At 42.1% G+C, this 26,797-nt stretch overlaps 1 protein-coding gene across 1 annotated transcript in view; it reads left to right on the top strand.

Annotated features, from left to right (window-relative positions):
* Window positions 1-26,797, top strand: part of LOC117547585 (zinc finger protein GLI2-like) — a 97,651-nt gene that overhangs the window by 24,642 nt on the left and 46,212 nt on the right. Inside the window, 1 exon segment of the mRNA XM_034218403.1 lies at window positions 24,965-25,070. Within this exon segment, the coding sequence (XP_034074294.1) occupies window positions 24,965-25,070 (106 nt within the window).

The following is a 26,797-nucleotide window of genomic DNA, read 5'->3' as shown; positions in this document are numbered from 1 at the left end:
AGAGATATGGTTTCGGTCCCGGAATGACTTTCAATTTCTGGCTTAAAGCTTCATCCTCTGCACAGTCAGTTTACACTTGGACTTCAACGAGAGCTGTGATTTGGGCAGAAAAGGCTCTCAAATATATTGATTTATAGTTTTATATCAAACTCAATATCTTTGGGTTTTGAACTGACTAAACGAAATAAATATAAAGACATCAGCTCTTGTAGTAACCCAGAAACTGGTATTACAGAATGAATGAAGAAAATCAACAGCAATTGTAGCCTCTAATGCAGAATGATAGCAACAATGTTTCACATGTTCCTAACATGATGGCTCGAAACAGTTCACTTGCTTTCTACAGTAGGTGACCCCTCCCCCCCAGCTTCCATCCTCACATCTTTCTCAATCTATTTGATCTAGAGTTTCATTTTGTTCACTGCCTGGCTAGAACTGGATTTACAGATGATATATGCTAAGTGAAAGCAGAAAGAGGACATCTTGTTTATTCATTGTTTTGTTTTGTATCCTTGATGAGTGCTTTGTAACAGCCCGAAACACAGCTTTTTCCTCGCTGAAGTAACGGCTTTTATCACCCTTCATTACCGGGCCTTGTCATCACAGAGGGGCCGGCCTACATACAGAGCAGTGTGGAGCTCCTCCAGAGATTGGTAGCAATTGTTCACAAGGGTTTGAAACATACTGTATAGTATCATCATTACTTTATTGACTTTCTTACATTGGATTTAATTCTGAATTATACATTAGTTTTCCTGGATTCTTTTTAATGTTTACTTGAAATACATGAGAAGAAAAAAGGACGAGCTGAATCCAAGCATGGAGTTCAGAGGAATTCTTAACAAGAAGAAAGCACTGCGGAGACTTGTCTAACTAGTTTTGAAAAAGAATATCTCAAGACAAATGTTTATTTCAGTATATATCATAAAGGCAAATATTAAGCAGCCTTGTCTTCAAATTGTGTTTTGTGAGCCTGGATGGAGCGCTGACAGCCTCTGAAGCTCTCTTCTGTGGTTTAGAAATGTAAATCAGGCTCAAATGAGAGGACATTTCTGATATTGCTTGTTTCTTTGGAGCGCTTCAAAGCACCCTGAGTGAAAAAGCAACGTGGTATGCTTCGGTCAACGTCTGCGAATATAAATCTCTCTTTTCCAGAGGCGTCTACACACACAGCGCCCAAAGACAACATGTTACATTCCTGGCCGTTTACAAGCAGCGGGAGAGGAGGTGGAGGCAATATATGGATGCTTTAAGGGATTAACCAACAACCCGTCCGCCAGCTCTCTCCCTATCCCTCCGCTCTCTCGCTTGAACTTCCCTTTTTCTTTTTGTGCTTCATCCTCTCTTAAACAGAAAGCTATTTCCCAGCGTGAAGAGTGTAATCCATGCCCCTGCCTCTAAGACACTTCCTGCCTGTTTTGTTTGTCGGACTGATGGGAATCAGAGCAATAAGGTGCCTAGCTCTCCCTCTTCTCTGAGGTGTCGCCTCAGGCAACTGCTTTCTCTGGACAGGAAGAAGCAGCATGTTATTAAAGAACTTGCTATAAGACCATGCATTTCCATGCTCTCAATCTCCCTGACCCAGCGTGACCCTCGTCAGACTTCAGCCACCGGTCTGCCAGCTGCTTTCATCTGCTAATGTAGCCCCAACACTCACAGTTCAAGTGAAGCAACAATAAACGTCCGATGAGTTTAGACGTGGTAAAACAAAAATGTGTGCTGGCTGTAAACACGGGCGGGAGGCACTTATGTAAACAGGCCTAGTTCCTACGGGGGAGCTGGTCTCGAGGCGGACAGTCTGTGGTCAGGCTGTTCCGGTCCGTATTCCCTCAGACCCCCCCCCCCCCCCATCACACACACATTACCACCACCACCCCTCGCTTGCAGACACAGCTGTGGTCCGCCTGCAGACACGCTGCTGGAGAACAAGAATCAATGACAGAGCTGCACTGAGTAAAAAAACCGCACACTCACCCACGATGAGAAGTGCATGTCTGCAGGCACTGAGGCATCAGTCGAGAATATATAAAACTATAAACACCTCTAAAAGTTTGCATCAACGTAAACCTCTCCAGGGAGAACCTTTTATTAAATGTTCCAAACTTCTTCTCCTTAGACCCCCAACAGTTCTGCTGTGTCAAAGTCAGAGCATGTAATGCATGGTTTAATTGTGTTGTAGCTTCCCCAGGAGCAGGAAATAGATTTCTGCCACCAGTGAAACTCCTCATGAGGTGTTGCTTCTTGTAATTACAGATCTGAGATTTCACTGCTCTCCAGCCTTTGCTAGCATTTAGCAATTAGCCACATCACTGTTAGCTATGAGGTTCAGTCACATGGCAGGCAGACGTATGTTTGAACATATCACCTGCCAGCCGGCGGTCCACTGAGTCAAATGCACTGGGGTCAATGTTTTAAATAAAATGGCCGCGATGAGAAACAAAACCAAACCTTGCCCAGTCTGTGGCTAGATCTTGAAGCCAAGGTGGAGGAATTCCATAAACAATTGTGAAAGAATAACTTTTACGATATACTTTCATGGCCACATCCCCAGGAGGGGGATCTTTCTCCAGATGGAGAGTGGGCCTACAAAGGCCTGCGTCCAAAGGACAGGACGCAGACGAGTCGCGGTAATGCATGCAACCGGCAAAATAAGCCATATACAGTAAATCAAACAAAAGCTGCCCATAATTCATTGGCTCTCGCAATATATCCTTAAAACAGAATCAGAAGGGAAAAACTGAAAATCTTCCTAAACATAGCGCATACATATCAAATTCTCTCCTGTTTCTGAACGTTTGTTATATAAAACAGAATGTCTCAACTCAGTTCCTGTTACTAGCTTTGCAGGACATTTAAACGTAATCTCATGGTCTTCCTCAGAAAATGGTGCTAGCTCCGGTGTCATTGTCATATCCAATTTATGACAGTGAATAAAGACAGTAAGATGTGTTTGCAGGCTCTGATAAGCTACTAAGTAAACATTGAGTTTATTTGTTCAGAACCTGATGCTTTGTTACCTGCAAAATTCCTATGGTACGATTCCTTACTAGAAATAAAAAAGCCATAAGCATCCGTTTGCTAAAGTGTCATATTTTTTGTGAGACACAGCTTCTGGGCTGTGCTGCTATTTCTTTCCCTGCTCTGTAATCACAGCAAAGCCTGTCATCAAGCCATTGTATGGTTGTCATGGTCCATCAGAAAAAGAAAAAGAAATCAAACAAAATCCTGCCATATGGAAAACTCATTGGTAATGTCATCCATCACACAGCAGCAGGAACAGGGATAAAGACAGTGGTTCTGTAACAGCTGGGTAGCAACCGTAGCAACAGATGATGGAGCGCTGACCCACCCTGGGCTTGTATCGTTGTTTTTATTGGTACAAAAAAAGAGCCACTACATCTCCAGGAACAGGAAGTCAGATATTTGAACTCTACATTTTGATCCAAAGATGACCTTTACCCTTTGGATGAAACTTTTACCCAATATGCTTCCCATTGTTAGCTTGGATGGTGTTCTAAGGTGGCAGTGAAGGCATTATCTCATTCTTATGTTCATAGTTGAACTGAAACATGACATTGTTGTTTCAAATAGCTATAATAACACCCCTCAGTTTGCGTTGAACGTGCTTCACCTTGCTATATCTCAATGATGTAGGAGGAAGGAGGTGATGGTCTAATCAACAGTCTACAAATGAATGGGTTTGTTATTGAGTGAAAAGTGTGTGTGTGTGTGTGTGTGTGTGTGTGTGTGTGTGTGTGTGTGTGTGTGTGTGTGTGTGTGTGTGTGTGTGTGTGTGTGTGTGTGTGTGTGTGTGTGTGTGTGTGTGTGTGTGTGTGTGTGTGTGTGTGTGTGTGTGTGTGTGTGTGTGTGTGTGTGTGTGTGTGTGTGTTGCCGCTGCTTCCCCCCGTGCCAGTGGCAGATACAGACATGTCCGCGCAGACATGCATCTGACGTGCACAGATCTGCCAGAAAACAGCACAAGAAAAGGAGATGTTTCACCATCATCTTACTTTTGAAGATGATGTAATGATTTGTCGATTCAATTGTAACAGTTGTTCTGTTGTTATTAGTAATGTATTACTTTTAAGCTTTACACTGAAAACCAAACAGAACAGGCGATGTGAGGACACCTTGTCTGTGGGAAGTTGTGTTTGTAATTTTCAGATTACATTTTGAGATTTTTCAGAACAGATCACTGAATAAAGAAAACTATCATTAGTGTCAGCCCTATACTTACATTCACACCCGTTCACTATGTGCAAAGTAAGACCCTGTCAGAGTTCCTCCACTGAAGCTGTATTGACTGTAAACTTCCTGCAGGGGTTAGCTGCGTTCCTACCTTCAGTCTGCGAGGGTTTGGATTTACAGTTCAGTGACTTTAAGACTTTAAAGCTGAAGCACTGAGTGTTTGTGTTGCATTGTAATTATACTCCCCACAGTGACTGTGTTTAAATTTGTTTACATTGTTTCATACTGAAAATGAGACTTAATTACATTCTGTCAGTGACACTGTAACGACTTAATGCTCTATAAATCTAGTTTACATTTGAAAACACATATTTTCCTCTGGATTTGGCCTTTCATCCACTTTAAGCTGACATTTGTCTGCACAATAAGCATTTTCTCCAACTCTTTACCATGTGTAGTATGTGGTGCAAAGTTTTGTTGTTAACTTACCAAAAGAAGAAGAGATGAAATAGTTCAGGCCTTTCAGCGTGGACACACATCTTATTGAAATCCACCCGAAGATGCTCTGCATGTGCGCCTTCTAATTTGTAATTGCAGGGAACCTCCTAATGTTTAAAACAAACCATGACTTGTGCGTGACCTCGTAGTTTCTATTTATTTTTGGAATGAATGAAAACAACCTACCAGAAATCCCAAGTACCACAAGTTTACCTCCAGGCTGTTTCTGTTTATTTTCAGATCATGGTGACTACTGTTCGTGAGGGCAACAGTCTCCACATAAGGCTACATCCCAATAAACAATCTGCAAAAATGTCAATTTTTTTATTATTTCAACTCAAGGCATTAAGGTGCATAAACGTAAGCAACATAGAGCAAATCACGAGACGCTCAGCAACGCACAAGCAGAAAGCACAAAACCTCAGGCTTATAAAGTGTACTCTGTCTGATCGGGCCCTTAATGTAGATAGCATAGCTTATCAGAGAGCATAAGGTTGGAATCAACTGTCAAAGTAAAATATGTAGTGTCTCTATGGCTGCAGTCAAATTGTCAGTTTCTCTTAGGAACCTTCCTTACGAAGTGACATGATCTGGAAGTACATCAGTGGCAGCCATGATAAGAGCCGTTCGAATTCTCTAGTTCAGGGGTCCCCAAACTTTTCAGCCCGCGACCCCCAAAATAACAGTGCCAGAGACTGGCGACCCCTGTCAAGGGCATGCCAACAAATTGCCGAAGGACCTTGCGAAGGTTCATTTTCATGGGCAAAACGTGTCCATTTTGCCCTTCGTAAGGCACTAGTGAGGGCCATGAGTGTCATCTTCGTCTGATCATCGGTGCCATCGGGCAATTTTTTGGCATGCCAAAGATTTTGCCACCGCTCACGAAGTTGCTGCTGGAGCCTGAGAAACTCCACCGGCGGTCATACGATGGCTTAAGATGCCCTCACGAATGGCCCGATGTTGCTACGATCACAGCCGAATTTGAACATTTCCTTTATCGTGTGTTCATCGGGTTGTTTTATTGCACAACAAAATCATGTAAACATATTATGTAAATAACCCAATTTGTGTTCTGTGAAACTGAAAAGGATATTACTTTGTTTTTGTTAAATTCGTAGCATTTGTATGTCTTAATGTAATTTAGGTTAACTTCCTGTTTTATTTAGATGCTTTTATTTTGAAGGCGAGTTGATAGGAAGTTGTTGTTGCTATGGGAACAACATGACGGAGAAAACTTAATATCTTCTACATATAAAGACGGAGAAAGTAAAGAACAAAGTCTGAAAATATCAGTACAGTATAATAGTACTTTGTGTTACTTTCATTGCAGTTGTATGTCTTAAATGTAATGTAAATGTTGCCTTTGTGTGGTTCGGGGGCATATCTTCGTGCGAAATTCACAATTCCATATTCGTGTGTCCATCTGGTGTCAATTTCGGGACAGTGTGACTGGGGCTTTATGGACTAACAAGTTTATAATAAATACATTTGTATGTATTATAAGATCTTTTCATACAATCATACGTATTGGGATCATTTGTATTAATGTGGACCGGAGGGTGAGGGTGCATGACGACCATAAGTTTCTCTCTCCTTTTTTATTTCAATTACAACCTCGTTCATGAAGAATTTATGTTTCTCTGTTGTCCACGTTCATAAAGCATAACACAACACCATCAGAGTGCAAAGTCTCTAGATGCGTCCGCCGTTCTTATCCATGTAGTCCGCTCACTCCGCTATAGAAAACTGTAGTTTCCCCAAAGCAGACGCATATTCATGATGTCCGCTGGCGCATCCGTTGCATCCGCATACGTCGGATAGTAAATCCTTTTGAATTCTCCTATCCACTATTCCTTAACCCTGTGACGTTTCACTCAGAGGTCAAGGAATAGACGATAGGAATAGACGATAGGAATAGACGATAGGAATAGACGATAGGAATAGACGATAGTTGGTGATTTTTGGACTATTCGACTGCAGCCCAGATCTGTCAAGTTGTGGCATGGTGCTTTTCCTGCAAGCACACTGAAGCAATTGTGTTTCTATATGCACAGCAAATCATAGCAGTCAGTGCACACCCCCCCCCCCCTAGTGAACTAGTGAAAGTCACATTTTATGTCAAATGTGGATTTGATCTGCACATGCTTTCTTCATTGGTGCTCATTATCTGAGTGTTGGCTTTGGAAGAACAGTTCTGAGATGCTTAGGCGATAAAGGTACTGTAAATCTTCTTTATTCAGCAGAGTTGTGGTCTTAGAGACAATCTGGCCCATCTACATTTCCCACGGAACAAAGAGGGAGGCAGGGGGTGAGCAGAGGAGGGAGAAGGGACTCAGCTGAAGAGGGGGTATTGTTTACATATCAAGACACTTCCTCTACTCCCAGGAAAAGCAGTAATTTACCTAGCAAGGTTTTACAGTTTAATTTCTCCATTGTGCGGGGGGATAACCCCCGTAATTACAGGGGAGGAAGTAGCCCTAAGCCCCGGACAGAGGGTGAGGGCTCACTGAGCCTGGCTGAGTTTGGACCCCCTCTTCTTCAGGCTCAATCTGGATTTCTCCCACCCTCATTGCTGTGGCTATTTCGCCTTTCCATTAGCACGTTTTGGGTGTCTGGGCGCCGGCCAATTAGTGCTCCGCTCCGAGTAATATTCCCTTCTGTGAGGCCAGAGCAGCTCCTCTGGTGGAGACTCAGAGGCATCTGGACCTGGAGGACCAGGGCTGAGGGGGGGTTGGCACAAGTTGGCAAAACCCTGGGGACCCTCACCCTTTACAGACTGGAAGTCACTTCATAAAATCATCCCAGCTTGTGGAACATTTAATGCAAAAGGCATCTCATAACAACTTTGACAATTAAAACCCAGACTGGTTCTGGCACGGTGAGCAGAAGATGACAGACATGTGCAGTGTGTAGGGTCAGATCTATGGATACTGGAGAATTCTCCATCAGCAAGTTATTAATTTGTGTAGTCAGTGTCTAAAAGGATGCAGAGGGGTTGGGTATGTACTTTGTCTAGATACAGTTTAAGATAAACTAAATTGAAATAGCTTTATCTCAAATAGTTTCTGTTTAAAGGTTTGTTTTTTAGTGACATGATTCTGAGTAATCTGCATACCAGTACATGATGAAAATAGGCACCATCGCAAGAGACCTGGCAGTTTCTTGAATCAACTCATTCAGGATGTGAAGCCATCACAAGACTCGTGTTTGCACGCCAACACGTGAGAAGAAGGTTTTTGTAAAAGGTTACATTTGCAACATGTAAGATGTCTTTTAGTGTGTGTGTGTGTGTGTGTGTGTGTGTGTGTGTGTGTGTGTGTGTGTGTGTGTGTGTGTGTGTGTGTGTGTGTGTGTGTGTGTGTGTGTGTGGTGTGTGTGGTGTGTGTGTGTGTGGTGTGTGTGTGTGTGTGTGTGTGTGTGTGTGTGTGTGTGTGTGTGTGTGTGTGTGTGTGTGTGTGTGTGTGTGTGGTGTGGTGTGTGTGTGTGTGTGTGTGTGTGTGTGTGTGTGTGTGTGGGTGTAGCAGCTTGTCATAGCTGTAGAGACTGTAATTGCTGAGTAACAACAATAACACAACGTTTTCTTTGTGTGTGACTCTCCTCTCCTCACACAGAGAAAGCTAGGCGAGTTATGAACATTTAATGGTTCCTAGCTATATATGTTGTAATGGTAAAGACATTTTGAAAGATGATGTGAGTCTCAGCTTAACTGTTGCCTTTGCTACACTCTGGTAACTCAATACTTTTTACACACTGGCAATGTGTGCTGCCCATGCCACTTATGAGAGTGTGCATGGGGGGAACAGGGCCGGCTCTGTAGGCTCATGTTCGCTGAAGATTACTGAGAAATATTTTCCTTCATATAAATGAATGCTGAATTTCACTATTCACAGCCTGCAAGTTTTATTATTATTTAACTGCCCAAATATTGTATGTCTAGAAGCAGTGATGTTTAGTAACTAAGTAGATTTACTCAAGTACTGTACTTCATTTCAATTCTGAGAGACTTGTACTTTACTCTACAATTTGTTGCTACTTTGTACTTCCAATCCACGACAAATCAGATGTCAATGGTACACTACATGTATTTAATACCTTTAGTTACTTTACAGATCTGGATGAATGATGTGAAATATAATCAAGTGTTAAATCAGATGTTAGTTCCACCTGGAGTAAATCCACAAGCTACCCTGCAGTATACAAAGTCATTCAGACTAGCTGCACCTTCACCAGCTTTGAGAACACTTTAATGATCAATCATTATAAAACACATCATATATATTATTCTGAAATGGACCAATCTGCACAATGAATACTTTTACTTTTGGTACTTTAAGTATATTCTAATGCTAATACCTTTCTACTTTTACTTGAGTAACATTTTGATTGCAGGACTTTTACTTGTAACAGAGTATTCCTACAACTGGGTACTCTGCTTGAAGATCTGAATACTTTTACCACTTCTGTCTAGAAGCATGTCTTGTCAAATGTTGATGATATTTCCAAATACTGACACATACGTTTTTCTTAAAAGCTGCTAAAGCAACACTCCCTCTCCTTCATCCATGCTTCAAATACACATTGCAACAACTTTGGTCTCTATGAAAGACAAGCATCCACACCCTTATTCATTTAACCTCTGTCTCTCTCTTCCACCTCTAGCTGTCCCTCTGCCTCCTCCTGCCTTCTCGCACTCACACAGTTACTAGTACCATTAGGCTGTCATAACAGGGCACGTATAACCTGAGCTGATCCCAGGTCTGAGTGAAGCGAGCATCCCGGGGCCGCCGCCGCCACAACCAACAGGATTGCTACCTCATGGTGGGGGGGGGGATGGGTGCCACATGTAAGCAGAGGCAACCGCTGGCCCTAATAGGAGCTGACAAGTGGCGGTCGGACAGCGGGAGATCAGGTGGCCTGGGCTGGCCCATCGCTATAGAAACAGTCTATAGGAGCTATGGCAGAGTAGTTTGCTTTAAATATACTCTTTGTACAGAGGAACACTCGCTCCTCGCTCCCCTCCTGCTCTCCATCATTCTAGGGCTGCATGCAGGAATTAAAACAGTCCTGCGTCTTTAACGGATCCTTTTAATTAAAGGGTCCGTGGAGTTTTAGACCTCTAACAGCACTATGGGGGTGTTTTTGTGTGAGTGGTTCTAATTTGTTGTTATTTCCCTAGTAATGCACACTAAGATGCTAGTGAACACTGGGTAGGATTCCACTATTCCACTAATCTACAGGGTGTACTGCAGTGCACCAACTCAGACAGAGACAAATAAGACTGCAAGCTAGTTAACAGGGATGTTTTCAAATCTGGATCTAATAAATCATCTTTTTAAAGGTTTTACGAGGAAGCAAACACACTTGACACATGTATTAAACCTCAAAGACACACCCAATGCGATGGATGAGTAACACTGAAAGTTACTATTTTCGTTTATAAGAAAATTCCACATGGCCCCTTTAAATGAGTCGCTTGAGTTGCATTGAGGGTAATGTAGTCATCAGGTGTTGGCAGGCGAGAATGTGTGGAATAAAAAACAAAACAGCTCCTGCATTGACTTAATGAATGTCAATAATGATTCCTAGAGTTGAATAGGAGAGCAATGTTGAATCAGGGGAGATCTTATTTTACTGTAAATGTTAAAGTCATGAGATGTGGTGTGTGCTGTTTGATGCTTAATGAATGTGTCACAATGTACACATCCTCAAGTCCACTACACATAGAAATAAACTGATTTGTCACATAATTAAGCCCTCAAACAACAACAAGTTATGTCCCTTCTTTTGACGGTACCAAGCTCTTAATATATAGTATTTATCCTCCTTATCAGCCAATATTTTATTGTAAAAGGTTATCTTAAAATAGCTGGGAGTGTGGCTTGACAACGTCCATTAAACACATTAAACATGTTCTCCTCATCCACTGTGACACCACACAAGAAGACATGCCATCAGCAATCCATGGGGAATGTGAAAGAATCACAGCTTTTCTGGAGTGTCAGCTGGTATTAATGCCAGGAAATATGACAGTGGCGTTTCCTGAAATGGTGCATCTCACGAAAACGGACCTCAACGCTGTGAGTAAGTCACATTGAAAACAGAAGAATCCACGACAATGTGTGTGTTTTAGCCACTTCTTTTCTGCTACTACAGTCTTTGTGCATGACAGAAGATCTAATGGACCTCAGACATGCCAGGACAACCGTGTTGAAGTATTGGTTGCTTTAGATACATAGCTGCGTGGAAACTAATGAGTAGTACATTTTCTTTATTTTTGAGATAGCTAAAGCCACCAAAGTCCCAACAGTTTTTATCGCCTTTACTGAAACCATGATCCATTCCCCTCTCCTCAACCACAGCGCACAGTGCAACTTCACATGATGTTTGCTATGAGCGCTTAATGTGGTTATTTTAAAGAGGGGGTTAAGAATAATACAGTGGCAGCATGTGGCACCCTCTCCCCACACAAAGAACAAGAGTTGGTTGATGAAGATCACAACTGTGCCACATGTAGATCATTATCAAGAGCCAGGCAGGAACAGTTAAACTTCAATGTGCTCTCAGATTGGGGCTTTGAAGGGAAAATGCTTTCTAATCAAGGCCTTGGAAAAACAAAAGCCACAATGCCTTAACTCGCAGACGGCCATCTCCAACCTAAAGAGCCAGATGGTTTGTGTTTGTTTGTTTCGATTGAAGGGAAACCCAAACGAATAGTGAGCGAGTCATATGATAACTGCAGTCATTTGTTTGTGAAGCACATAAAAGCTGAGCAAAAATTCCCTTTGGGGATTCTCAAGACAACATTTTCTAGGTTTGATAAATGGAACTCAGCAATGGAAACAGACTCTAAAGAACATGTACCACTTTTTCCCCCCTTTTTAAATGGAGTCAAGATAAGCGTACAAGTCTTTATCCTGGATTTGCTCTGGAGCCTGGAGTTTGGCGTGAGTCCATGCTGTAATTGTTTCACCATGTTGCCGCTCAATTGTGCCGTCAATAAGACAGAGCATATGGACCTCTCTCCAGTTTAGAGTGTTTTATTTTAGCCCTCCAAAATGTCAAGGTTTGATCAAATTCCACTGTTATCATCAGTGTTGTAGTTCAAGTTAAACACACTTAACTCGCACTGTCTTCAATTTGTTCCCCAAATGTTTCACTTTGTTTGCTCTCTGGCTGCAATTCAGTCTAGAAATGGACTCAATGACAGACTAAGATGGGTCACCACACTTGGGTATGTTATTAAATTACAGTGAAAATGTTTTAATTATAGTGTGAAAATGTATTGTTTCCATTGTCAATGGTATGATTGGACAGATTTGCATGATTGAATACATAGATCACACATAATGAGGCAGTTCAAGCCAGGTTTAAAAGCATCCACCATTGGTTTAGTATTGCACTTCACAAGAGTTAATTGCAACATTACAACATTTCCATATTAATGCACAAGAGGCCAAAACACAGTATCATACACTTCTCATAATTCAACTGAAGAACATATTTGTATCAAGACTGTCGCTGCCCACGTCCTTCACCTCTCTTCTGTCCTTGACTTTGACCACATGACTGTGATGTCATCAATATTAGGTGTGAGTCCCAGTAGACAATATACACTGAGTGTACACTGGTTAACAATGCAGTTTGGAAACTGACTCATATGTATAATTACCCCTTTGTAAATATATCGTACATAAATAAAATAATTAAAGAAAAGTATTTGAAATTCTAGGTTTATGTTTAACTCACAAATAGTGAAAATAAGACATCTATATATAAATACGTCATTACATTATATGTTACTTGTTAGTCGCTTTTATCCAAAGCGAAGTGTGTCTCAGGGACACAACGACATGCTGACTGCAGTGGGGTTTGAACCTGTGACCCCCTGTTCCCAACACCAAGGCTCTATCCAATGCGCCACACGCCTCCGAGTCACTCACTGACTCCTAACATTGAGATCAATTTCTTGTTGTAGTAAAACCTTCTTTTCACATGTCCAGAAATGCTGCTACTCTGCAGAGGCCCTCTCTGTGATCCAGCTCCTGCTCTCTCAGGTTCCGGTTCCATAGGGACCCTGAGTCCAGGCTTTAACCAGAACCTGCATGCTTTACATACATTTACAACTACCTGATTATATCGCTGTCATCGCCATTTCTATTCTCTTTTTCATTTGCTTAAACCGCCCCCAAGCAGCCTTTACCTTTTTGATCAAACACACAATGCAGTCCAGATGCGCTTTCTATGAGTCAATGTGAATCCAATGGATTAACATAAGATGGTACCTGTTCCATATGAACAGTAAATGGTGGGAAAGCAGAAATAGCCCTTATATTAAAGTCCCCATTGACCTTATCTGAGAAGTAATTATACCTGTCGGAGTTAATTGTTTAATCACCAAATGAAAGTGTCTTGTATGGCAGGTACTTCTTTTGTGATCTCCAATGGCCTGGTCAGCTTTGATTGAGCCATTGAACACTTTGAATAACCTTTGGACAGTCGATATCCCTTCAATGATCTTCTTAAAAGACTTCATGTATACAGTACATGGTCCATACCATGAATTATCACTAAGTAGGACTTTTTATTACGAAGATGATTTGTTTCTATTATGATGCAGACATCTGTTGTATTGCGCTCACAGAATTATTTGATGAACTTCATGTTCAGCGTTCGACTGCACTTTCTCTACTCTCACTTCCAATTCTTTTTCTAGTGGTTCCAAGAGCAAATGTTATAGTTTGCTCTGAAATGCATGTTTTTTATTCAACAACTGTATTGTTTTTATGTTCCGTTGAATTTCTCTTGTTGTTTCTTGTGATTTATGCTTTAAAACAGGGTCCTTGAAGGAAGAACTTTATATGAAAGTTACCGCAGCATAACTTCCTTATGATGAAGAGCCCTATCCCACCGTATCCACCGTAGAGTTTGGCAGATAAAGGAGATTCCCCCACAGGCTTACCCCGAGGTGACTCACCTCTCTCAGTGTCACACAGGGGAAGCAGCTCATTTGATCTCACGATGCATGCTGTGTGTCGCTGCAGCTCCTGTGACAAATGATGCCTTATCTTGAGGCTGCTGTTTGTTGCTGAGTAATGTGCTGGCCACTGCTGCTGTCTCTGGAGCGTTCAGCTGCTGTCGCCTGTCAGGAACCACGTGTACACACCTGAGAACACATCATCACTGGGTTTCAAGTGCAGCGCTGCAGAAAAACAAACTTTCTCTGGATTTGTGCACAAACTCAGATGTCCTTTCCACCGCAGGCTACCTGTTTTCTGTGTTTGCCATTTCCTCTCTGACTCAAGCGTTCCTCCACTCGGCTGGGTGGCTTTTCCATTTGCCTGCATACAATCTAATGAAGACAGACATGTAGACTAACACAGAGCAAGCTCCTTTTCTCTTTGAATGTCACAAATCCCTCTCCTTTATAAACGATTCGACCCCATTGCCAGCGAGGGACTGATGAAAGCGACATGTGTTACTCATAGGGCCCCTTGTTTATTTTGACTTCCATACTTGCATTAAGGCCAAGTAAACACATCAACCGGCCTCCAGTTTGCAGAGATGCAAGCGCTCAGATCGCTTCCACAGCACCCCCCCCCCCTCGCTGCCAGACTGAGAGTTCCCTACCAATGAATGCACCGCTGATTGATGCCATTCAGCACTCATTTAGTAGAGGGCACAACTGATTTTGTGTAGTTTTATCAAATCAAACTTTATTTACAGTGTATAGCACTTTTCATACAACAAGGTACGTTTAAGTGCTTCACAAACCAAATGCAGAGACAATTTACAAATCCCTTCCAAGGTAATCACATAGCTTTGTGATTAAAAAGAACACCTAATACCAATGCATATATATATATATATATATATCTATATATAAAAACATAAAAATATAAAATAAATAACACAAAAGACAATACAAATAAATAAATAATATATACAATAAAATATTCCAATATAATATGTCACTAAGACTCTTAATAAATCATCACAAGGATTCAACTCAATAACAATGCGGAAAGAGAGGTCCTCTTTAAGTAATCTTGGCATCCTGCGACAGATAAACAAAAATCACATGACCTGCAGATCCCAGAGGTTTGGCCCTTATAATGCACTGACCCCATGACCTCTTCTTCTATTTCCTTCCCTCTTATCACTGAATCAACGGACCCTCTTAACGTCTTCCTTTACTCTAGCCTGAAGCAAGGCTGTCTTGTTTTCCTATTGAAACCTTAAGAGGAAGCAAAATGCTGTTTTCAATTCACCAATAACCAGGAGCGTGCTTTTTAACATGCCACACAGCTCTGACTCCACGTCACTCCCCCGCTGTGAAAAGGGAAACATTCCACTTAATTCTCCCCCGTCTCTGCACCTTTTCAGACTGCTGTACTTTCCATTCTGAACCAATGGACTACTTCCCTTCACTGACTCTGTTTAAAACAACCAGGATGCTTCAATAAAGAGCCTGGAGTCAAAGAACCAGAGGGGGGGGGGACATCTCTCCACAGTTCTTTATCACAGTGGTCATGCAGGGTTTGAAGCGCACGGCTGTGCTGTTAAAGTTCTATAAAATGAAAAAGCTGGTTCATAAATCAGTCCTCTGTCGTCATGGCGATAGGTGAGTTGTCTTTTCGGGTAGCGCTGACAACAGTCCAACTACCTGGAACAACAACAGATGGAAAACAAGTCAGCAAGCATGCCACAGTTTACTGCTAACTGCAGCAGGAGAAACAGGGTTTATGAATTTCTCTGGATTTGAAATGTGTGTAAATACATTGAGCACAAAACAATCATTCAACTCCCTGCAGGTCAGAGTTTAATTTACTGTTAATGAATTCAATTACTGTTCAATTCATATCAGTTTAGGGAATATTTGACTTTTTTAAATGAGAAAGGAAACATCAGAATTTCTTCAGATCTGTGGTGTATTGGGGAAGTTGTTTTTCTCAGACTATTATGGGATCCATTTACACTTCTATTAAATGTATTTATTATAGGACATTAAACCTTGAGTTTCATTCGGAATGTCAAAGAATGTATATTGAATTCCTTCAAATGTTTGTTTTTAATATAAAATCTCACATATATCAACCACTATCAACTTCCTATTTCCGTTGTACAACAGGGACCCTACAATGAGGGTCACTTCAAGAGAAAGAGCAGGGCAGCATTATCAGAGCAGAGGGTGTGTTTTTTTTGGGGGGGGGGATATCACCTGAGAGCCAATCCCGTTGGTTGGAGGCCCTCTGACCTGCTTTACAGCTGTTTCTTGTTAGTGCTTTAAAACAAATTCCCAGAGTGAGATGGTTTCCACGCTCAATCCTGCCCTGCAGAGAGAGGCCAGACGGGAAGGGGGTTTATAAGACCCCGCTGCCGTGTGTGTGTCTGTATAAACAGCTCGGCCTCAACGTTTTATCTTATCAGGATAGATGACCTAAGAGTGGGGGGGGGGGGGGGGGCCTGGAGATGCTCTGCCCTGTGTTATGAACGCCACCAACAGTTGGCTGAGTTTTCCAAATCTATTTCCAGCTTTAAACTATCAACTAGAGGATGTTTACAGTGTTTTAGTGAGAGTCGACCTTTGATTCAACTGTTGCAGAGTATAAATAAACGTTAGTATCTTACTTTGTGGATGGTTCAAAGTATTTTTGATCATTTATTCTCACCTGTCTCCAGACTTTTAAAAGACTAAGAATTGTCCGGCTTTGTAATGCAAACAGACACAAAGAGAATGTGGAGCGAAGTGTCCCACAGTTCAGTCTGAAATGGGCCACATGTTTTAGAGCTGTTGTAAACTATGCTGCTATTAATGTCATCATGAACTTAATGGATATCAGTGGTTTATTTAATAAAACCTCCGGGCTGATGGGTATAAACACTTTAAAAGACATGGACTATTTTAAACATGAGTTGTTTTTCCCTCAAGCAGAATTCCCCTCTGACCTGTTAAAGCCTCAATAAGTCCTGTCTTAAATAACAGCGGTGTCTTCCCTGTTCAAAAGGAAATGTTCGGTAAGACACATCTTACGGACTCCTTGAGAGAGACGGTCTGTCCAGGAGACGCTCCCCAGCCCCCTGCTCGGGCCCAGAGAGGCGTCTCCCCGGGGGGGCGCCTCACCTCATGGTGACCCCCAGCTGAGACGACTTTAGATTGATGTGCTCTGCCTCGCTCTCCCACACATTGTCTGCTGTTTTTAGGGTATTTCCTCTGCCTTTTCCTTAAAGAAAAAAGCCCTGTTTACAAGTCTTGAGGGGGGGGGTGCTGAGCTTGTGCTGAGATGCCGTCATAGGGTGCTGAGGACGCTCTTTGTGTGAACTGGCAGCTTCTCCGTTAGCTGTGACTCAGAGGTTAAAGGGCTCACAGAAGACAGAGGGGAGCTCCGGGTTCCCGCCGTTTGAAGTTCTTGGCTTGATTGGTCCATTTACACTTTCCAGAAACTGGCAAGTAAATGCTGCTTCAGCCCTGAGAGAACGAGGACCAGATGAAGTCACACGGATGCTTTGTTATGATGAATGGGTATAGGGGAACACATAAAGTAGTGCAACGCAGTATTTCAAGTATCACTCCTAATTGAGACTAAGGGTTTATCATGCTGTTGCCGTGCATCCTCCTGAATTGAAATAACCACCGTAGCAACAATAACAAACCCAGTGCATTAATTACTTGATCAGCCCCACACCTGTGCTCTTAAGAGGCCAGGCGATAAATCAGAAGTCTACACGGGAAGCTGATTATCCTGACACCTCATCCGTCTTCACAGAGAGGTCTGCAGCTTGCTACAAGGAGAGGTTGCTAAGCCAAGCTACCTTTAACACAGTCATTCATGGAGGGGAGACCTAGCCCACTAAACCCCCAACTCTCTTCCCATGATGCATGCCATTGTTAGACAATAATAGGATAATACTTTATACACTGAAAATGTATTATGTCAACAATTTCACATAACTCTATTAAGTTAGTTGGAAGCAATAATATTAAGTAAAACCCAATATTCTTTGTTTGAACTTAATATTATTACTTTCAACTTACCTAATACAATCTCTGAAAAATGTACTTGTACAAGACCCTCTAACGTTCATTTGACCTGGGATTCAACTCTGTATTTAATTTGAGGATTGACTGGTGCACAAAGGAGTGCTTTAGTCTAACGTTATGAAATCACAGCGACCCTGTATCTTCGATATGATGGCAACAATGAATATCCACTGTTCAGGACATGGTGGGGTCAGATGATGTTAATATTTTGTTTAGGTAAGCTGATTCATAGAGTCTCTCACAGGGTTGACCTACAATCTTTGAGCAGATGTTCACCTGGTGGAGCAGTTCTGACTTTAAAGAGTTGGACAAACACTTGCACCATGTACTATAGCAACACTGTAGAACAGTCAATATCGCAGATGAAAAAACAAACATTGACACGTTGGAGGTGCAAGTGTCTGACAAAAGTAAGAGTCTCTTCTTGCCATGCTACTTACCTTAGTACCTGTTTCACACTGAATGACTGTTAGAACCACCAGCTAATGGCAACCCAGCTGAGATAAGGTCTTGGTCTTTAGAACAATTAGGATTGCTGGTGAAGCCCCTTGTAACCCAGGTGATGGATAATAGTGGTGGTGGGTTCGCGGGGTTGATGCTGAGACCAAGGACTGATGGCTGAGGCCGGCCTGCAGACCTGACAGAGACTGATGGGGGGTGGAGAGGCCAGCTGGGTCTGAGAGGGATCTGTAAACACAGCGGGACAGAACCCCTGCTAGGTGATACAACACATCTGGGGGGAAGGATAAGGGCGCCATGTCAACGAGATATACACACTGCTTTTTTGTTATCTAACACTAATACAGCACAGCTTATTAGAATATCTCCATTAACTAGAAGGGCACTCGGGAAGCCCAGACTTCCCGAAGGCCCTTACTTGCTGTGTTAATGAAAGTAAACATTATTTGTGTATCCGCCACAAGATTCTGATTCTAAAATGTGATGTGTTTTTCCAAGGCCAATGTTAAGCCCTCCCACCAAATCTCATACAAATTGACCAATAGTTTTGTTGTACTCAGTTGTTGTTGTAAATGCAGACTCCAAAGAAAATACGCCTGGTAATAATTATATATTTTTATAAAAAACTGCAGTATGAGTCAATCCTTTGTATATGTGTACATTGGAAGGTGTGTCTTGTTGGGACGAACGAACAGAGCATGATACAGCTCTGTCTCATCTCTACACAGCATCTGAACCTCTTTCAGGTCATGTCCAGGACTTCACTGTGTTTCTGCGCTCTCATCAACCATGTCTCTTTCAGCTGTTTCAAAACAATTCTACCTGCTCAGCAGCAAACAGCAGGCAGACAAAGTTAGCAACTAGCTGCTGAATATAGTGGAGAACTTGCAGCTGAAGAGACAGATGTACTTCTCAGGAGTTGGTGAAGACCAAAACAGAGCTAAAGCCAAAAGTGTTTCAAATACGTGTGTGCTCTTTACAAAGTGGCTTTAATATCAGACCTTATACAGAACCTGGGTTTCGGTACATTACAGAGAAATACAAATGTTGTCTTATCAGTTAAATTAAAAAAATAATAACTTCCTCAATGTTAGATCTTTTCCAAACACAGCTGCTGTAACTGTACAAAATGTGTGCCTTAACAAAGCAGCCACCCAGTGAATTGCTAATCTGAGTATCATTGTAATGTCATGTCAGTTTTGATTACCGTAGTACATGGTATGGACACAGTTTGGTCTGTACTATCAAATTGTTAAAGATCACCACTCATTCCTAGCCGAGATGACTGACTAATGGACATTGTTATATTTGAAGTATAAACATCTGATTTCACAATGTGCTATCAGTTACAAGCTTCAAACGCCGTGCCCTCCTCACAGTGCTGTCTCCAAACCTCTGGAAAACAGCGGTGTTAGTCTTCCCAGGGAGAGAGTGTTTGATGTGTTCATCATAACATACACACACTTAGCACGAGTTCACAAGGACTAATGAATTCCCTCTCAAACCGTCTTGTGTCATTACAGGGACCACTGGCCTAATCCACTTACCTTCTGCCAAAAATCCCCCTATCAATAAAAAAGGTATAATTTTACCCTAGGGCAGTTAAAAGTAAAGAGCCACTCTATTAAGACTTCCTTTCATAGATGGCGGTGGTTCCGTGCTCTCTGTAAGCCTCTAATCCCTCTGTCGCCATCACTCGCCCATGCACTGCCCTAGAGGAAGCCACGTCTTGCAAACTAAACCTGCAGGTTTCATGTTGTGTGTGTAGAGCGGGATTCTCGGATTAGGTTAAACATACACTTTTTATTAACCTTGGGCATAACACTTGCTGTGCTGTGTGTGTGTGTGTGTGTGTGTGTGTGTGTGTGTGTGTGTGTGTGTGTGTGTGTGTGTGTGTGTGTGTGTGTGTGTGTGTGTGTGTGTGTGTGTGTGTGTGGTGTGTGTGTGTGTGTGTGTGTGTGTGTGTGTGTGTGTGTTGTGTGTGTGTGTGTGTGTGTGTGTGTGTGTGTGTGTGTGTGTGTGTGTGTGACTGTGTGTGTATGTGTGTGACTGTGTGTGTTTAAGAGAGGCATGTCTGTGGAACCTCAAAGTAACACGTCTGTGTTTGTGTCAGTCCCTCTTGATGGTTGCTTACTGAGAGTGAACTGCAGAACAAATCAGTGTCTGTGTGTGTAATTGCGAGTGTGTGAGTGTGTATGCATGCACATGAGCGTTTGTGTATAGCCGTTGGCACAGCGCTGTGTAGTTAGGACCCGGGCCAACTTTTTCTGCTGGAATTTCCTGTCTGAATGGAGCTCCCCCCTCTCCTCTTCACTCTCTCTCACTGCCCTGTTCTCTCAGAGCGCCACAAAAGCTTCTTTTTTTTCACAAAATTATTCCTGGCCTGACCTGGCCTCTCAGGGCATTATTATTATCGTTGAGTACTTCCTCCAAGACATGAGCCCACTCCACTGTGCACTCCAGCACGGTCCTGATCTGGAGTTTTATTTGGACGTAATGAGAGAGTGCTTTTCCTTCCTTTGTCTCTGAGTCATGAGACTCAAAGGGGCCTTTGTTATCGCCCAACACCTGGCATTGTCTTCAGTGAGAGATCAAACCGGGCCTTTAAGATGCTAAGATGTGACAGGAAGTTTGGCACGTCTGGAGCGTCATGATGGGGGCTACAGTATAGGGGGCAAAGACGTGTTCTGTCCTAAAACATGTTGTTAGAGATCTGAGCAGATATACTGCCTGAAAACAACCACCAGTTAGAGGTTCCTGTAGGCTGATGTGATTCATGGTTTTAGATGATACCATCCCAAAGCTCTTCAGGGCATTCCAAGCATTTGCCATGTTTAATAAAATGTGCATGTTAGAGTAAAAGAAAGCCAAACTAAAATGGAATAATGACTCTGCAGTAGTGACTTTATTAAATAAGTCCAACTATGATTTGATTGAAACTCAATCAAACGGATTGGACAAAAAAAAAAAAAAAATTTCACGAGTGAGATGTGAAATGAAATAGCCAAATAAGACCAAATCAAATTCATCATATCTTTCCACTGTTTGAACGTTCAGCCTCCTCTTTGTTGAAAGATAGACTGAATAAGTGGCAGATAAGACAACTAACCGTAAATACTTTCTACTGCTTACTGCTCTAAGACAAAGACAAAAACTTTTCAAACAAGTCAAAGGTGTAGCATGATTTTCCGTGTTTTAAAAAGCTGTACATATGTGCTACTTGTGTTCGAACGGCGGAGTTGATTGATAACCTTGAGATCTGAGAAAGTGAGGCATCATGGTTATTATATCAAACTTTTCCAAAACATCTGAAATAGCTCCTTCAGTAAGGTTATGTGGTTTTAGTAGCATAGGTAGTATATCCTCTGTCTCAATGTCACATTATGTTGTTTGTTGTGCAAATGTGGGTCTGAACAGTCCTCAGCAGTACGAGGCCCAGCTGAAGTGAGGCTGTGTGCTAACACACCCAGAGGATAGACGGGCGGTAAATCAAGCCGCTGAAATGTGTGAATTGTCCCCGCCATGTACCTGTCGGCAGCCGTCCCTGCAGAACAGGAAACAATGCAGCTGTCCGGGTGATGGAAGGGGCTGCTCTGCTCCTATCGCCCCCACATCAGCAGCCCCACGCTGGGAGCGGGCAGGGGGAGATCAGCCTCTGGGGCTTTGGCTGGGGCTGGTTCTTTAGGTGTGTTTCTGCCTGTGTACTAATGGCCATTACATTATTTCTTAATGGGTACTGAAAGAAAAATTGTAAGCAATCTACGACTTTTTCATTAGAATTAACGTCCTTGTGCATTAGAAGTTGTCATTGATGGGAGTGATTCTCAGATTACAAGCTTGAAGTCAAGAGCGCTACCTTTGATAACCAAAACTTTATCGAAGTACACTGAATAAACTGAAATGTTGACTTAAACTAAATGTATTGTACCTTATTGCTTTCAACTAACCTAACACATAATGTGTCATTTGTTGACATAACACATTTAAATAAAGTCAACGGTTCAGTTTTTTCAGTGTACTTCACACCACAAGTGCAATAACTGAAAGGAAAAAGGAGAGCCCTTGAAAGTGCATTGATACACTCTTAAAGTGAAAGTCTTAAAGAAGCTCCTGTGCCTCCTGACTTCCAGCACAACCTTGCTGTGTCTGTCTTTGTCTCATCTCTTGCCCCCCCCCCAGCCCCTCTCCACCAGAGATGTGCCAGGCAGCACAAGCAGGGGGCACCTCTCAGACAAAGCCCCAACTTCTGGCTCCACTTGTGAAACAAAGCTCCAACTCCTCTTCCCAGCTCTCACTCCCTCTCACTCATTTACCGGTTGCCTCTCTTGGCTTTGTAGCTCACGAGTTGACTCGGAATTGACCGTCTGTCTCACGTACAAAAGCAAGGGAGGGTCACTGGCTGAGGGTCACTGGCTGAGATCCAGCGGCGTAGATCTTGATAGAAACACAGAGCCCTTGGCCTTCTGAGCTCAGAGACGAGAGGAGACAAACAGCGCGGGGCACCAGACACATTTTACAACTCACTTTGGCTTCACAGGCCCTTTTCACTGTTTGGGACTGTGCCGCGGGACATTTTGAGACTTATTGCACCTGCAGACATCCAGTGATTTGTAAAGTTGTAACGGTAGTCATTAGTTTTCTGCAAATCTGCCATGTCTGTAATTTCTGCACAGATGAACCTGGCATGTTTGAAGACATATCCTCTGGCAATATAATCATTTGTTTCAAATATTCTCTTTTTATAATCGTAAAATGTTTGACCTTCTCTAACAACTTATTTTCTTATGTTGTTAATGTTCGCACCTTCATACACCAAAGCGAATTCCTTGTATGTATAAACGTACCTGGCATTAACTCCATTCTGATTCTGAGCAACTCTTAATCAACTGTATCTTCAGAAAATGTTTAATCTACTGTGAAAAATAATTTGTAAAATACAGCCGACAGAAAACTACGTAACGCTTCCAGAAGGGAAATTGTTGGCTAATGCTTGTTCTTAAACTAATTCCACAGCAGTCACAGTTCAGGCCGCCCTCAGGGAGCTCTCCTCTCCTCTGGGTGTAATCCCATCAGAACAAGATGCTACAACGTCGTGACGATTACCTCAATCACAATAACAAAAGGCTCAATCAGGGTTAAGTAGCAGTAATGTCTGTCATTGTACTTGGCATTACCTAAAAACAACATTTAGCGTTCTGCCACGGCCTAAAGGCACGGAGTCCTGTTACACCTTGTTAGCCCCCCGAAGGCACACCTCAAACAGGGAGGTGTTTGAAAATGCCGACTTTGAAAATAAAAGCCACACGATGTGATAATCTCTGTGATTAAAGTGACAAACACTGGGATTGAATGCAAATTCCATGTATGCGAAAATCTGTTTCCTTGCAGTAAAATGGCAAGCAGATAAAAAATACCCTTTCCATGTCACAGAACTAGACATTCATTTGTAATACAAGTTTATATTACAGATGTTTTGAGATCTACTTTCTCTGCTGTTCCAGTAAAAAAACAGATTCCATATCTAACTGTTGTCTTGATAAAGTCAGTACAATTTACACTCCCCAATTACTTACAGCCAGCATCCCGTTGCCCTGGTTTTTTAGTGACTAATTCCAGTCACTTCCACTTTTCTACTTTTTTTCGCCCCCATCATTGTAACTACCGTCAATAAAAAATATTACTAAGATGTGTGACATTTGAAGCCCTCCAGTATCTAGGTGAACGGCTGTAATGAATTCCTTTACTGGCAGACTTGTAATGTGAAAAACCAGCAGAAAGTTAGATTTCATTGAGAAAAGTGAAACGTGGAATTGATGAGAATGATAAGTGAATGCAAGTTTTTCTGTTTGTCCTGATTGACTACGGCTGTAGAAAAGGACATATTTTTGCAGTATGGCTATTCCTTCTATTCTCACCCTTAAAATGTGTTTTTTTTAAAACGCTGGCATGTCATTGGTTTGATAACATGAGCTCATTTCCCCCTGCCACCCAGTCCCAGTGATCCTCTCAGAGATAACGATCTGCTCTCACTGAGCTTTGACCTTTAACCCTGGGGTCTCTGCTACCAGGTCAGCCCAGGTTTACTGGACCGTACAGCCAGAAAATCCTAATAGCATTCTGGACCAACCCAAGGGAGCTGCTTTGCACTCTGTCTCTATCTCTGTCCCTCTTTAGAGCACACACACACACAAACACACACGCACACACACACGCATCTGAAAGTGCTCTGGATCAGAAGTTATTCTGGATTGTCGTCCTGCATCACACATGTAAAACTGAGAACCTGCAGTCTGATGAGAGCTCTCCTCCTCCTCACCCAGGACAGTGCTGTCTGCTACTCGCTGTAATCACAGTTATTAATGAAGGCTGTGTTGTCCTAATGAGACTCCCCTCAAGCCATCAGACCATTAATGGCAGGAAATGGTGGACTCGTGCATTCTTAGTCTGACACATAAAAACACATTCATTATTGTGTAAACCATGCTTTGGTTTCATTGGATATACTTGGTCATTAATGAACATACAGTTCTCGGGGCAAAAGCCACAGACAGTGTAAAAGGTATCAATTACTGCTGGATTACAGGAACTGTAAAACGCTTCAGTTTCATCTCAAGCTGCGTTCAAGGCATTAGTCAGGAACTGAGCTCCAGCCTTAACATTTGTTCGTCTTTTACTACATTAGTTAATGTTAGGCCCTCTTTAGGAAACGTGTCACTGTATTTGCTTCACTGTATTTAGCTGTTTTCTTGATTTATGACATTGTCTCTCTTTCCCTCCCAGGTCTCCCCCACCTCTTCCCCACGTTTCACACCCCCATCCCAATCGACATGAGACACCACGAGGGCCGATACCATTATGAGCCTCATCCACTCCACGCCATGCATGGGTGAGTCTTCATTGATATCACTGTCATTGTTAAAGTATATATTTCCTAAAAAACAGTGTTCCATCTGTGGTACCAAATCATGTAAATAATCCATGTTTATTCAAATACAAATATAATGTGGAGGAGATCCCAAAGTTTAAAGATGCCAAATGTGTCAGGCTGGCTTTCAATGAAAAGACCAGAAAATGTTACACAAGACTTTTAGAATATTTCGATTTGATCCAATCATACAGCTTACAATTCCGAGTTAATGTAAGTTGATACAAATGATTCTGTACGACAACACAGAAAACAATGGTTATCCAACCTTTCCATTGTTTACCTGAATAATAAAAACAATAAAAACAAACGTGCTTTTCACCTGATAATACAAGTAACACATGAGTCATGTCATCCTGGTGTCAGCAGTATTGAAACATCACTTTGAGATTAAGGGCATAAAGAAAAAATAGATCTGAATGTGAAACAGTCACCAATTCCACTTGAAGATTTGTGATTTTATTTTAAAGATCCATAGTGGCTAATTGTGCGTTGTGGAGGTCAGCTGTCACTTTCTTCCAGACAATCCCTTTTACTCCGATCTGTCAACAGCAGAGTGGAGACTAGAACATGCCGCTCTTTCTGAGCTGTATTGACAGAGCAGAGTTAAAATACATCAAAGACAGACAAGACACACGGAGCAAGAGGGAGACAGGGAGGACGAGAGACACATTAGAACTACAGCAAAACTACACTCTGTTGACTTTGCTCTTCTGTCTCCGGCTACTTACTAAGGTTACTTTATCAACCAGGATGGGAAACTTGATTTACAGTCAGGGTCAAACAACAAATACAACAATACAAAATGATACAATACAAAATATAACAATACAAAATGTTTCCTGTACATATACAATACAGAACACAACAATTCACAATACTACTACAAATATCTTTAAATGCTGAATAACATGTACACATATCCTACACTTAAATGTTCTATTATTGGACAAAGGCATTTGAGAAACAGTGTTGTAAGGAGATTCTTCACTTGAGTAGAACTGTCAGCACTTAATTTGTTAAAAATCCTAACATCCTTGCATTATTATTATTATTGGCTGTTAAAGAAGAAATCTATTTCATTTCTAAAAATTACATTTTTAAACATGGGCTCACATTGGTTAGTATAAACCGGCTGCGGGCTTGGATTTGAAACTTGCATCGACCTAAGAAGAAACTCATTTGTTTCCTGACTGTATTATGTGGCATTACCATAAAAGTCGTGCCTTCCGAACATTGCCGGCCTCCTCGTGCTTATCTGAAGTAACTATGAAAGGAACCCAGGAGTAAGATCAATAGAGGTTTTGTGAGGAACTGTGCTGTTACATTTAAATTCAGCGAGATCCGGTGATACACAGTGAGGCAGAGCTATTCATCACCTGCAAAGCAAGCGAGGGGGGCGAGGGGGGGGGGTCGACAGCTAGCTTTTGCACCCGCTTCTGTTTTGATTAATGTGATGTGACTCTGACAGAGTGCTCCCACCAATTCATCAACACCTTGATCCGGCTGTCTCTGTGCCGGCTCGCGTCAAATTCACCTAATTACTGCGCGTCGGCGCGGCAACTGGAGCAGCGTGGCAGCGTTTTGTCAGCGGCTGGTGTCTGCGTGTCAGGGTTCTACTACCTGTCTGAAGGATCGGGATAATAGGTAAATTATCTCATATCCAAAAATTATTCATTTGATAGAAA

The sequence above is a fragment of the Gymnodraco acuticeps genome, unplaced genomic scaffold (assembly GCF_902827175.1).
Source record: "Gymnodraco acuticeps unplaced genomic scaffold, fGymAcu1.1, whole genome shotgun sequence".
Lineage (NCBI taxonomy): Eukaryota > Metazoa > Chordata > Actinopteri > Perciformes > Bathydraconidae > Gymnodraco > Gymnodraco acuticeps.
Note: the sequence above shows the minus strand (reverse complement) of the source record. Positions and strands in the feature narration are given on the sequence as shown.